Consider the following 14,564-nt stretch of genomic DNA (forward strand, 5'->3'; position numbering starts at 1 on the left):
CTTCCCTCTAGCCCCAGTTGATGGGTGGAGACTTCATTTGGAGTGGGGGAAAGAGTATGAAATAATAATAGTTCCTGATGCTTTCATCTCACAACCAGAGAGACTATTTTTGCCAGTAGGTGGCAGTGCTGGTAATCTGAAAACGCCGACAGGCTACACTTCGGGTCGGTTGGGGGGCCAAGGTTTGCAGTTCGGCTGAAAACGGGTCGTTTGAAGACCGGAGAGTCAGCTCCAGAAAGCAAATCCTCACTGAAACCTAGGACAAGAAAAATTTAGCGATTTCACACAAATACCTCAAACTTAAACGACTGTGGAACGAAAGCTGGAAAAACTTGGCTTCTTAAAGCCAGGGGTTCTTTACTGGAGTTTTGTAGATGGGCGCCTGCGGTTCAGAAAACTCCTCCCATCGTGTGTAAATCTGGGCCACTGCGCCTCCCCGCACGTCTCCCCGCCTTTGCTTCCAGTTTCTATCGAGTCTCAAAATGGACAGCAACTCAGAATTAAGAACCCCCACTACACCCCTCAGAAGGTGATCCCGCGTAAGTCTGGGCTATACAGAAAGGCTGGTAAAGTGCACTCCGGCCTCGGGTAGCAGGTGGCAAGGGCTGGGCACAGCTAGGGGCTTTGATAATTTTTTTCTTCCTGAAGCATCAACGCTGTGAAAAGGCCCTTGGAAAGTTTGGGGCAGAAAGGGAGCGAAAACATTTTGTAGGCCTGCAATGTGCATCAAACAAGATGCTTTCCATCAATGTCCTCGTCTAATCTGTGAGGTAATCCGAGTTTGGTGTTCACATGCTTAATATTATTACCCCACATCCCTTATTATCCCTATTATTACCCCACATCGGACACTTAATGGAGTGCCGGCCTTTGTGGTTCCGGACTTTAAGTGTATGCACATACTGACTATTCCCCTCTTTTATTTATTTATTTATTTATATATATTTTTAAAGATTTTATTTATTTATTTGAGACAGAGAGCATGAGAGGGAGGAGGGTCAGAGGGAGAAGCCGACTCCCTGCCGAGCAGGTAGCCCGATGCGGGACTCGATCCCGGGACTCCAGGATCATGACCTGAGCCGAAGGCAGTCGCTCAACCAACTGAGCCACCCAGGCGCCCCTATTCCCCTCTTTTACAGACAAAACTTCAATGCCATTTCCTTTGTTTAAATGAGCTTGCCTTAAAAAAAAAGAAAATAGCCTATATTTGTTTCTTTGGTCTGTCTCTTTCGATCAAGAGCCACCCTCAGAACTGGTAGCCTAAATACAGACGTGAGGGTAGGAGCCAATAGGATTTCTGCGCGAGGCTGGAAGACGGTGCTGGAACTGGACTCTTCCCTTCTGGCCGCCTCACACGGTGGCCGGCGGCCCCGGCCGGGTTTGGGCGGGAGAAGCGGGACTGAGGGGCAGCGGGGTGGGGGGTGGGAGGTCAGGGTGGGAGGTCAGGGCCCCGCCCCCCGTGGCCGCCGCTGCCCGGCTCGCCCCAGCCCCGCCCGCAGGCGGCCGCGCGAACTGCAGGGAGAGCCGACGCCAGGCGCGGGGCTGCCGGCCCGCGCCCCCCACGCCCGGTCCCCCAGCCCCGCGCGCCATGGCGAGCGCCCCGCTAGTCCGCAGCTCCGCGGCCGCCGGCTAGCCGGACTGTGCGGTCACTGCTGCCTTACTCCTTCCCCCTCCCCCCGCCGCCTCCCGGGGCTCCGAGCCGCGGTGGGGAGGATGAGTCCCTGGAGCTGGTTCCTGCTGCCGACCCTCTGCCTCCTGCCCCCCGGCGCAGCCCCGCGGCGCGGCGCGCCTGCCTCCGCCAACTGCGAGCTCAAGCCCCAGGTAAGGCGCGCGTCCGGCGCGGGCGAGGCTGCTTCCCCGCACCTCGCGGGAGTGGTTACCGTCCCAGGCCGGCGAAGCACCGCGCCCTCGGATCCCGTGCGTCCGGCCGCGGCCCCGCGTCCCCCTTTCTGGCGGGGGGCGCAGCCCCCCGGCCGTATGAGACCCTGTCCCCAGCCTTCGCTATTGGGCAGGGCAGCAGAAGGGGGAGTCCCGGCGGGGTCTCCTGGGTCTCTCCAGCCTGCTTCGCGGGCTTTAGGGGACGTCGGGCGGATGAGTCTTCGACGACCGAGCGGTGCAGGGACTTGGGCACATTTACTTTGGAAGTTTGTTTTGCCCTCTCTTGCCTAGCGTTTAATTTCTCCTGCTTTTATTGAGATGGTAAAAGCGCCCTGCAGCTGCTTGACTTAACCTTCATATATTCAATACCCGAGTTAGAAGGGATTTGGGGGAGCTGAAGCCATTCCCCTTGTTTTACCGATCTGGGAAACTGAGGCTCCGAGAGGGACCTTTGTGCCCCAGGTGACAGAGCGCATTCGCGAAGTAACCACATGTGACAGCCTCGCGTTCACGCACACGCGCTTCCCTAGATATTCGCATCAGCGTTTTGCAGGTGAGGAGAACTCAGGCGAGCGAGTCCCGGTGACCTGCCCCGGTCCACCAGCCCTCCAGGAGCAGAAGCCGAGCGGAAATAGGACAGGTCTTGCGCCTCCGAGACTGGCCTTCTATCGAGATTTCCTTCTCCTGATCAGTTTTCTTACGCTCGGAATTTTCTGTCGTTCTCAAGTTCCTCTTTTCCGACCTCCTTGGAGCTTGAATTTTGTGTTTGTGTCGGTGGGTCTGATCTCCGGATCTCTGGAGCTGGGGAGGGTGATCCTAGGCCCGTCCTTTGGATGGCTTGTGCACCCTCGGACACTAGGTCGGCCCACCTTCGGTGACACCTGTGCAGCATCGTGGGCCCCGTCACCCTGGCTGGTGGTAATTTATATTCATCATCCTAACCACAGCGAAGGAGAGGGTGACCTAATTGAGCCTTCCTGTTCCACGGGGTTTAGCGGGGAGTCACACTGAGCTCCCTAACGCGTCTTGGGCTGCGGACAGGCGGAGGCTCTCCCTCTAGGAAGGCGGGAGGCGCAGTCGCCGGAGAGGAATGGTATGGCAGCTGCGCTCTTGTTCTACAAAGCAGAAATCCATCCTTTCCTATGAAAGCAAACGTTTTTCACTGCTGCAAATCCAGCAGTAATTATAGTGTGACCAGTGAGTCTTGATAACGTCTCTGTTTCTCTTGATTCTTGAACCTGTCTTCATGGCCTTTTCACTCTCTAGTTCGAAAACTTTTTGGTCTCAGGACCCATCTACGTTCTAAGAAAGTATTGAGGACTCCAAAGAGCCTTTATGTATGTGGGTTAATGGAAATATTAGTAAAACACAAGAATACATAAGGACACATGCCATTAATTGTCATAGCAGTGATATTATGCTACACCTGTAGCCTCTAGAAAAGTCTATTTGTATACACTTAGGAGAGAATGAGAGCGTAAGAGGAAAATATCTTAGTATTATTATTGAAATAGTTCTGACTTTACAGACTGCTCAGAAGGGTCTTGGGGACAGCCTCAGGTCCCCGGACCACATTTTGAAAATCTGTGTTCTGTTCTGTGGGCAAACTGTCTTATCCCCTGCTGAGGTCAGGTCAGTCAGTGGCAGGACTGTGGGTGGGTGCCCGAGGAGGTTGAGGTCTCGAGATTGTAGAGCTCCGGAATCCAGCCTCCAATCCAGTGCAGCGGCTTACTGGGTAGCATTCTGCGGCTTGAGAGCTGGTTTGGTGGTCAACTTTCGTTAATCATTACAGAGAGCTCTTCTGAGCTGGTCTGTCTGCAGATATTGCAGGCTTTGCACTGAGCACCACGCAGGTTGTCTCTTCCTTATCTACACTTAAACAGAACTCAGTAAGTGTTCTTTATTATTCCTGCCTCTGTTCTTTCACATGTGCTATTTCTTCCCCCACATATCCACATGCTTGCTCCTATACTTCCATCTGGTCTTTCCTCAAACTCTTTGAAAGAGACCTTTCCTGATTATCTATTAAAGATTACGTCAACCCCCTGACCCACCTGCCCTCCTATCTGCCTTTCCTGCTTTATTTTTTCCCGGAGCACTTAACTGATAAAAATTTGTTTGCTTCTGCTTCCCTAACCCCCCCCCCCCCCAACACCATGTAATCTGCATAAGGGTAGGAATTTTTGTCTGTTTGGCTTGCTGCTGCCTCCCCAGTGCTTAGAAGAGTGCCTGGCTGCAGTAGATGCTCAATAAATATTTGTGAATGAAGAGTGTCAACTAAAGCCAACTCACTTTGGTATCATCCTAGCTGGTGTGCTGAAGAGTACTTTTGGAAAAGTGCCATTATCACAGGCCCCAGGAGGCTGGGACGGGAGGGAGCTGAGGGGTGCAGCCGCTAAGGGACTTAGTCTGCATTGCACAAGTTGTCATTGTGCTCCTTTGTTTCATTGCATGGATTACTGATGTGTGTGTTAAAATCGCCAGTGACTCAGTTGACAGAGCCTGTAGCTTCTTGCATCTGTCATCCATGGCCGCGTCTTTTTCTTTCAGGGCAGTTGCAGCAAGGTTCAGAAGGGAAGTGTTTATGGTGTTAAGTTTTTATTCTATTCAGTCATAATGTTTTTTTTTTTTTTTTTCAGATTTTATTTATTTATTTGACACAGAGAGAGAGCACAAGCAGGGGGAGCCACAGGCAGAGGGAGAAGCAGGCTTCCCGCGGAGCTCGATCCCAGGACCCCAGGATCATGACCTGAGCCGAAGGCAGCAGCTTAACCGACTGAGCCATCCAGGCGCCCATCCTTCAGTCAAATGTTAAAACACATGGCTTCAACTAGTGGCACATGGTGGCCACAGTTACACTGAAATGGGCTAGTAGAACAATTTTGTTCTTTTCCTTTTGTGGAGACAAAACAGCCCCACCCCTGAGTATAAGGGCGGCAGGGGCAGTTGCACCCCTCGGACCCACGCAGTGGCCCGGGGGGTTGCTGGTGGGCAAAGGCACGGGGAGAGCTCCTGGATCAGAAGCCCTGAAGACTTTTCTTTCAGCTCCTGCTCTACCCAAGGCGTGCCTGGGAGGGCGCCATCAGTGGCCGGCAGAGGGGGTTGCTGGTGCCCCGTGGGACAGAGCTATCCCCTTGGTCAGAGCAGAGCTCTGTTTACTGAAGAAGCTCTATAAGATGAGGAACGTTTCTTTAAAAACACTTCAAAACCCCTGCCTTAAAAAAGTGGGAAAGCCCCCCAGATTGTGTTATTTTGAAAAGACAGAGTGGGAAAAGGTGGCAATCTGAGGATTTAAAAATGGTGTGGGGGTGCCTGGGTGGCTCAGTCAATTAAGCGTCCAACTCTTGAGTTCGGCTCAGGTCATGATCTCAGGGTTGTGAAATCAAGCCCTGTGTCAGGTTCCATGCTCAGCGCAGAGTCGGCTTGAGATTCTCTCTTTTCCTTTCCCTCTGCCTCCCCCCACCCTCTGGCTCATTCTCTCTCTCTCAAATAAATAAATAAATAAATAAATCTTCAAAAAAAAATGTTAGTGTGGATTTATTTGGGGAGGTCATGGGGCTAGGGAAGGGGACCTGGACAGAGCCTTTTCAGATTCTGAGTCAGGAAGTGCTCCTGAGCCACCTTGTACCTACTAGAGTATTCGTGGAAAGAGATAGGACGCTGAATCATGAGTATAGCCTGTTGCATGTTAAGGTCGCATATTGTGGTGTTTTAAACCCAGGGCTCAGCCTGCCTGGCTTCGAATCCACTCAGCAGCTAGGGGACCTTGGGTAACATCTTAACCCTCTCAAGGTTTCCATTTCTGCATGTGGAAATGGCCAGCATCTTAATTAGTTCTGTATCTTCTCAACTGCCTTTCTTCCGATTCTCTCCTGAATGGGGGGTGCCTGGCAGGCTTTCACCCCCACCATGCTACCAAAACTCTTCTTGTTTAGGTCCCCAGTGTCCTCAGTGTTGCTCCATCCAGAGGCCAGTTCTCAAATCCTTGTCTCATTTGGCCCATCAGCCACACTGAACCCCTTGCTTACATTCTCCTCCTTGAAGCGCTGTCTTCAGTTGGCTTCCCAGTCTTTCGATTTTCTCAGCAACCTCGATGGTCACTTCTCTCATTCTCTTTCGCTGCTGCTCTTCTTTCCCTTGACTTTGCAAGGTTAGATTATTTCTAGACCTTTTTTTCCCCAATTTACACACAGTCCCTTGGAAATCTTACTCAGTCCCATGACTTTAAATAACATCTAAATGGTGACAGTACCTCGTGTTTATCTCTGGCCCAGGCCTCTCCGAAAGTCCATACTCCTGCATCCACCTCCTAGTTCAACCTCCCCACTTGGTTGTTTGCTTGATACCTCGACTCAGCAGGGCCCAAGCCAGACTTCTGACCTTCCACTCTGCTCCTGCTCCATCCTGTCTCTCCTCTCTCTTGGTTGATGGCAACTTCAGCCTTTTAATTAACCAATTCCTCAGCAAGTCCTATTAGCTCTAGCTTCCAGAATATATCCATCACATCTCAGTTCTGTCACTACCACTGTGTTCTCTCTCTTGGATTCTTTTGGTAATGTCCTAACTGACTCTCTTGCGTCTGTCCTCATCCCTCCATAGTTTACTCCTCATGGCCACCAGAGTGATCCTGTTTATGCATTAGGTCGGCTCCTATTGTTCCTCTCACAGAAACCTGCCCTAGCTCCAGTGTGGCCTGGCCTTGCTCACCTCTCTGACCTTTCCCCTGCTTTGCTCTTCTCTCATCCTGCCGTAGTTATGATGACATCCTTGCTAGAGCCTTCCTAGAACCTAGAACCAGGGCCTTTGCACTGCTGTTCCCTCCTCCTGGAGGAAATGCTCTTCTCTCAGACATCCCCCCGGTTTGCCCTTTCACCTCCCTTCACAGCAAGGCCTAAATCTCCTACCAGACATTCCGTTATTTTCTGATCACTTTATTTAAGGCTGAATATCTCCTGCACCTGTATTCCCCGTTCCCTTTCCTGCTTCCATCTTCTCCACAACAGATATCACTGACATACCCGAGGCAGGGACCTGTTTTTCATTCACTGTTGTATTCCTAGTGCCCTAGAATACCCCAGCGTCTCCTGCCTACAACAGTGCCTGATACATAATAAGTGCTGCATAAATAATTGTGGAGTAAATGCACGTTGAACAAATGTAGTAGGAGCATTCATGTGCAATGCTTGGATTGTCCCTGGTGCACAGTGACCATTATTGTTCTTAGCGTCATTATTGTTACTATGTGGCTGGATGCCAGAATGTGAGTCTTTTTTTTTTTTTCTTTTTTACCATGAGCAGTTTTCAGCAAAAAGATTGTACAACAACTGCATTTCTATTTTTTTAAAAAAGATTTTATTTATTTATTTGGCAGAGACAGTGAGAGAGGGAACACAGGCAAGGGGAGTGGGAGAGGGAGAAGCAGGCTTCCCGCCGAGCAGGGAGCCCGATGCGGGACTCCATCCCAGGGCCCTGGGATCATGACCTGAGCCGAAGGCAGCCACTTAATGACTAAGCCACCCACGTGCCCCAACAACTCCATTTCTAGACTAATACTAATTGAAAAGGCAGTAATAAATAATTAATAAAAATGGATACATATAGTTGAACAGATTTTGTTTAAAGAGAAGTTAAAGGGGCACCTGGGTGGCTCATTTGGTTAAGCCTCTGTCTTCGGCTCAGGTCATGATCCTGGGGTCCTGAGATTGAGCCCCGTGTCGGGCTCCCGGGGAGACTGCTTCTCTTTCTCCCTCTGCCCCTACCCCTGCTTGTGCTCTCTCCCTCTCTCTTATATAAATAAATAAATAAATCTTAAAAAAATAAAGAGAAGTGTTAAGTATTTTGAGGTAGGATGAGACTTTAGGGAGATTAAGGGTATTGGGGGAAAAAACAAACCAAAACCAAAGTGAAATGAAACCAGCCCTCCCACTCTGCCTATCCCCCAACCCCAACCATGACCCTGCAATATGGGTTGGATTTTCCTGGGAATATATTTAATATCATAGTCTCCTGATAGATGACAATGAGTTAGGGTGCCCACGGGTTTAATAATAGCATTGTAGCTCTTTGCTCTGTCTCCCATTTGGAAACTGTCTAGAAGTCCTTTGCTAGACTGTGTGGAACTTGTGTGAGCAGATCCCTCCTATAGGTCAGCGGTGCCCAGTCATATCACCATCCAGGGCCCTTCAGTTAGCAACTTCCCTGTAAAATGAACAAATAAACCAAAATAAACGTCTACCTAGAAGACCACCTCTACCAAACCAGTCGCCTTTATAGGTAATCATTTTGTGACCCATTTTAAATGAACCAAAGTATAACTGTCCGTCTCGGCTTTTGATTTGATTGGCATCTAGTTAACCAGTCTTTTTCTACTGGCTTGATTTAATTCTAACAAACAGTGAGGCATTTGACTGCTTAATTAACCTTGGCAGCCATTGTTTTGGATAGAGTTTCAGTTTGGCTTTTTGATGTATTTAAATAACCCTGGAGACAGTCATTACTCCATAAGAGGGTGCCTGAGGGCTGGCTGGAGACCCTGGATTTGATTCATCCCTTAATATCAATTCAACCATTAATACGTTTTAAAAATACATTCTTTCTTTCATTTTTCATTCATTTAACAATTACCTGTCTAGTTTGTTTATTCCCATAACCTATAACAGATATTGTTATCTAACTTTTAAAGATGGGGAATCTGAGATAGAGAGAAATGAAGTGGCTTTTAAAAATCTCAGGGAGGTAGATGAGACAGAAGCAGAATTTAGGCTCTTGTTACCAGTTAGTGCAGTCTTGAAAAGGTGTGTGTGTGTGAGCAGAACTGTAACTTAAATACTTAAGAAAAAAACCAAAGTCACAGGCTGGGGGCTAGTGAGATATGTTCTGTTTGGCTTGCAAGACATTTAAGAAAATGGAGGCAAAACATATTCCAATCGGATTTTTTTTGAGAGAGAGAATGTGTGAGCTGGGAGGGAGAGGCAGAGGGAGAGAGAATTTTTTTTTAAGATTTTATTTATTTATGGGGGGGGAGAGCACATGCAGTGGGGAGCGGCAGAGGGAAAAGCAGACTCCCTGCTGAGCGGGGAGCCCGATGCGGGGCTCCATCCCAGGACGCTGGGATCATGACCTGAGCTGAAGGCAGACGCTTAACCAACTGAGCCACCCAGGTGCCCCTCCAATTGGAATGTTTTATTTAAACTCAAGATTTGTAGTTGCTTTTTAAAAGCCTGTTCTGGAACACTAGGCCTGCTCCCAGGTGGCCAGCACTGGCTCAGGCTGCTTTAGCCAATAGTGTTCATCCAGAGCTGTGAGCCTGTTCGCTGCCCACTTCCCCCACCATTATCTCATGCCCAACCCTTGTGTTCTCTGCCCTCCTCTGAGTGGTCAGAAGGTGTTTTGTGGAAGGTGGCCAGGGGGCAGGAGGAGAAGAGAAGGTTGAAGGCTGTGAGAATGGGGCCCCTGAATCAACCAGCTTTTGCCTTAGATTGTGAGATTCTGTGTATCATTTCATTTGAAAATAGGTAGATGCTGCTTACTTAAACCATTAACACACAAATGCAAATACAGCTGATCCTCATTATTTGTAGATTTCGTATTTGTGAATTGGCCTGCGTGCTAAAATTGATTTGTAATCCCTATGCTTATGGCACTTTCATGGTCATGTGCAGCCGTTCCCAGAGCTGGGGAAAATTTGAGTCGCCCGATGCACATGCTCGCAGCTGAGGTCGAATAAATTGATGCCGTGCTGTGTTTCAGCTCTCAACAAGTAACAGGTGAACAAGTGTCCTTTTGCTGGTCTACTGAATGCTATGTTTCTTGCATTTTATGCTTCTTGTGGGTGATCTCACTGTTTAAAATAACCAAGCACAGGGCGCCTGGGTGGCTCAGTTGGTTAAGCAACTGCCTTCAGCTCAGATCATGATCCTGGAGTCCCAGGATCGAGTCCCACATCGGGCTCCCTGCTCAGCAGGGGGTCTGCTTCTCCCTCTGACCCTCTTCCCTCTCATGCTCTCTGTCTCTCATTCTCTCTCTCTCAAATAAATAAAAAATCTTACAAAAAAAAAAACCAACATAAAATAACCAAGCACAGAGACCGTCTCGTGTTCCTAAGCACAAGGAGGCTGTGACATGCCTTAGGGAGAAAATGGATGTGTTAGATGAGCTTCGTTCAGGCATGAGTTGTAATGCTGTTGGTCGTGAGCTCAGTGTTCATGAATCAACGACATGTATTCAATAAGGTGCTTTTCAACGGAAGCACATACAAAACAGGGCTACGCATTGATCTGAGAATGAAAATGTTGTGACCAGAGGCTTGTAGGAACCTAACCCTTATATTTCTCCTAGGAGCAGCAGTTCATTATTCGGTAATTCAGTGTTTGTTTATAGAACATAACTATGACAATAATGAGAGCTGATGGTAAGTTGAAACTCTGCCATCCAGGAAAGCATGTTACTTAAAAGGCTGCTGAAATTAAAGCTTTTTTTGTAAAGAAATGTCTTTTCTGTAAACCTGGATTTTCACATTTCTGGGTTGCTTGATGCATGGTTCACCTCATGAGTCTATCTGACTTTGAGACTTGAAGTCCTGGAGGGCTGCCCTGTGCACGTTTTTATATGGGGTCTCTTAATAAACAGACACGTCGTCAATGCCCACTGTTGAGACTGAGACACTCAGGGCACCGTGGCTTGGCCTCGGGTGGATGCTCACCGCTTCTAAGCCTGTAGCTGCTGGGAGGGAATGTGCAGCCATTGAGAGCCACTGCTTTTGGGAATGTTGGGTTTGAGATCCAAAGCCGCAGACACCATCAGTCTCCTGCCTGGGAGGTACCAGTGGTCTCTTCAGGTGTCCCCTTATCTGTACCAGGTGTGTCCTTGGAGTCTCTTGAGAGTCCCTGCTTTACCTCCGGCCCAGTTCATTGCTAGGGCAAACTCAAGGACGGCTATTGCTTTTTCGACTTCAATCAGCATTTCGGTGGAAAAGGGGGAAAATGCTGCCTCGAGGACTCCTACTGCTGGCAGGTGAATGTACCTAGACTCAGAAGTCTAAATCCGACTCTGATCATTTTTCTCCTGCTGTGTGACTTGTCTCTCCAATTTGTTCTCTCCTGTTGGGTTTCTGACCGTCCATGTCATGACTTAGTGTCCTTTCTGTTCCTTTCAGCAAAGTGAATTGAATTCCTTCTTGTGGACCATAAAGCGAGACCCGCCGTCTTACTTCTTTGGCACGATCCATGTTCCATACACTCGGGTGTGGGACTTCATCCCGGACAACTCCAAGGAGGCTTTTCAGCAGAGTAGCATTGTGTACTTCGAGCTGGACCTCACGGACCCCTACACGATCTCAGCCCTCACTAGCTGTCAGATGCTGCCACAGGGAGAGAACCTCCAGGACGTGCTCCCCCGGGACATCTACTGCCGCCTCAAGCGCCACCTGGAGTATGTCAAGCTCATGATGCCCTCGTGGATGACCCCAGACCAACGTGGCAAAGGTCTCTATGCCGACTACCTTTTCAATGCCATTGCGGGGAACTGGGAGCGGAAGAGGCCCATCTGGGTGATGCTCATGGTCAACTCCCTGACGGAAGTGGACGTTAAGTCCCGTGGGGTGCCTGTCTTAGACCTGTACCTTGCCCAGGAGGCTGAGCGGCTGAGGAAGCAGACTGGGGCCGTGGAAAAGGTGGAAGAGCAGTGCCATCCACTGAATGGGCTGAACTTTTCACAGGTAAGACCCTCTTTGTATGAAGGACTTGGCCTTTGATTGTGTGTGAATCCACTGAATTATAATCTAGGAGGTGGACCAGAAGCATAGTTTATCCAAAAATTGTCTTTGCTCAAGAATGTTATTCTGGGGGAACCTGGGTGGCTCGGTCAGTTAAGTGTCTGCGTTCAGCTCAGGTCATGATCCCATGGTCCTGGGATCGAGTCCCGTGTTGGGCTTTGTGCCCAGCAGGGACTCTGCTTCTCCCTCTCCCTCTGCCTGCCACTCCCCCTGCTTGTGCTCTCTCTCTGTCAAATAAATAAATAAAAATCTTTAAAAAAAAGAATGTTATTCTGATGAAAAAATAAGCCTAAGAGTCAGTTATATCAGTTAAAGGTTTTTTCTCTTATTATCCCAACAAATATTGGCATACCTTTGTCACTTGTTTTAACTTAGACCATTCATTAACAAGCTGCATTGAGAGGATGTGGACAATGTGAATGTCAGACTGACTGTCACAGGGTATGGCCTGGTTTGAAAATGATGCTGGCCAGGGCTGTTTTAGGTCACCGTGGTCCCTTTGGGATCACTGCTCTCCCTTTTCAGATCATTCCCCCCAGGAAATTCCTTTGTAAGGCCAAGTTATGTTCCTCTTTTCCATAGTTTATAGTCCCTCCCTCAGGACACGAGAATTTAGGTTCATGTTCTAGAAGTTCTTCATTTCTCGTAAGACAAGTGACACTTTATTAAAGTGCCATTGTTTAATCGGTTTGGTGAAATTTGTTGTTGTTAATGTTTTAAAGTGCATTAGGTGCTTCTGGGGGCCAATGGAATTTCGCAGTATGAAATAAGTAGATTTTACTTAAAAAAATTTTTTTTTAGAGATTTTATTTATTTATTTGACAGAGAGAGAGACAGCGAGAGCAGGAACACAAGTAGGGGGAGTGGGAGAGGGAGAAGCAGGCTTCCTGCTGAGCAGGGAGCCTGATGTGGGCCTCGATCCCAGGACACTGGGATCATGACCTGAGCTGAAGGCAGATGCTTAACGACTGAGCCACCCAGGCGCCCCATTTAATTGAAGTATAGTTGACATACAACATTACATTAGTTTCAGGTGTACAACATAGTGATTTGACAGTTATATACACTATGAAATGTTCACCACAATAAGTATGGTTAACATCTGTGACCATACAAAGTTGTTACTATTATTGACTATATTGAAATAAGTGTTCTTGTTTTGCAGATATTCTCAGTGGTTGGCCTTGGGAGGTTGGACCTCAGAATGAAAGTCAACCCTCTAGGCCTTAGCAGATATTGAAAGGCTGAACTGGGGCTGTTACTTAAAGAACTTAAGGACATTCAAGAGCCTAAAAATAGTGTTCCTGAGTTGATAATAAAATTTGTAGGGAATTTAATTTACCTGGCTAAGATTCTATATTAGTAAACACTCAGGTGCTAAAATACAGTATTTGTTTAGCACATTGAGATTTACTGACAAATTAAGGGACCAGTAGTTGTCCTATTGATCTCTTGGGGGAGTTTTCTTGCATTATTTTGGAAACCCAAAGAGTCAATATTCTAATGTTTCCAATGTCTGCATTTAATACAATGTTTTCTAAAAGGCAAGTGCTTTGATTTAAAGGCTCATTGATTTTGACCTTACAAACTTGAAATCTGTGAGCATTTTTGCCCGAGCTAAGTCTTCTTTCATACTTCCAATTGGGAAGGGAAAAGGCTTGGAAGTAAAATATTACCTTAAGCAAGGTATCATTGTGTTTTTTTAAAAAGATTTATTTATTTGGGGGAGAGAGAGAGAGCATGCACAAGTGGGAGGGGCAGAGGGAGAGAGAATCTCAAGCAGACTCTGCGCTGAGCAGGTAGCCAGTCACGGGATTCGATCCCATGACACATGAGATCATGACCTGAGCGGAAACCGAGAGTCAAATGCTTAACTGACTATACCAGCCAGGTACCCCAAGCAAGGTATCCTTGAAGGAAGGTGTGTTGCACCATTTTTTAAGATAATAAATACATTTCAGAAACATTTTAGAGCACTATAGTTATATACTAGAGTGTCATTTGATTTTGTGACACCTTCTTAAGGTTCAAGTAGGTATTTAATATTCATAAACTAAATTTTTTTATAAGACCTTGAGGCTAAGCTAGTGAGTTTAGAGTTGTTTAAATTTAGGAGGGACAATTGTATGACGTTCCTGAGACTCTTTTTGGGGTGTAACTTCCTATGTTTCATTTATAAGCAGTAAAATTCAACCTTAGTGAATAGGTCAATGACATTTTTTTTTAAATTTTATTTATTTATTTGAGAGAGAGAGAGCATGAGAGAGGGGAGGTCAGAGAGAGAAGCAGACTCCCTGCCGAGCAGGGAGCCCGATGCGGGACTCGATCCCAGGACTCCAGGATCATGACCTGAGCCAAAGGCAGTTGCCCAACCAGCTGAGCCACCCAGGTGCCCTCCCTTGGGTCCTTTTCTTTTGCCCCTTTGAGGAGTGGTTGGTTCCTTCCTCCTTGTTCTCTGTAGCTCTGAAGAAGGACATCAGGGGGAGCCTGACTCTGCCCTGAGACAGGGAGATGGCCAGGTCCTGCAGGCTCCTGAGCAGCTACCAGGAAGAGGCGGAGGTGAGACTGAGTCTTCCTTGAGGCTGGGGCAGGCCGCCTGGGAGGAGTCCCGTGGCCCTATACTCCAGGGCTCCCCACCCTCCTCTTAGATTGTAGGGTGGAGGCAGCTGGAGCCTAAGGCACAGCTGAGGCTGGAACGCTGTGCTGGCAACGGGAGAAGCAATGGACCCAGAGCCAGATGTACTGGGGTTAGAGTTCCTGCACCATCACCAGTGTAGGACTTTGAGCTGTTCCCTTAACTTCTCTGAACTTTGTTTTCTCATCTTTAAATGGGGCTAATAATACTTGCCCCCTACCATCCTGTTGTCGGAAGCCAATAAAACAGTAAATTGGAAAACACTTCATAAATACTATA

The 14,564-nt window shown here is 48.0% G+C and overlaps 1 protein-coding gene across 1 annotated transcript in view; it reads left to right on the forward strand.

The window, feature by feature from the left end:
• Nucleotides 1–14,564, forward strand: part of TRABD2A (TraB domain containing 2A) — a gene marked incomplete at its 5' end in the record, with an annotated part of 69,207 nt that overhangs the window by 17,447 nt on the left and 37,196 nt on the right. The window contains one exon of the mRNA XM_035000548.1: nucleotides 11,033–11,593. Coding sequence (XP_034856439.1) covers nucleotides 11,033–11,593 — 561 coding nt within the window. The remainder of the gene's footprint in view (nucleotides 1–11,032; nucleotides 11,594–14,564) is intronic.

Source organism: Mirounga leonina, unplaced genomic scaffold (assembly GCF_011800145.1).
Source record: "Mirounga leonina isolate KUSES-001 unplaced genomic scaffold, KU_Mleo_1.0 Mir_125, whole genome shotgun sequence".
Lineage (NCBI taxonomy): Eukaryota > Metazoa > Chordata > Mammalia > Carnivora > Phocidae > Mirounga > Mirounga leonina.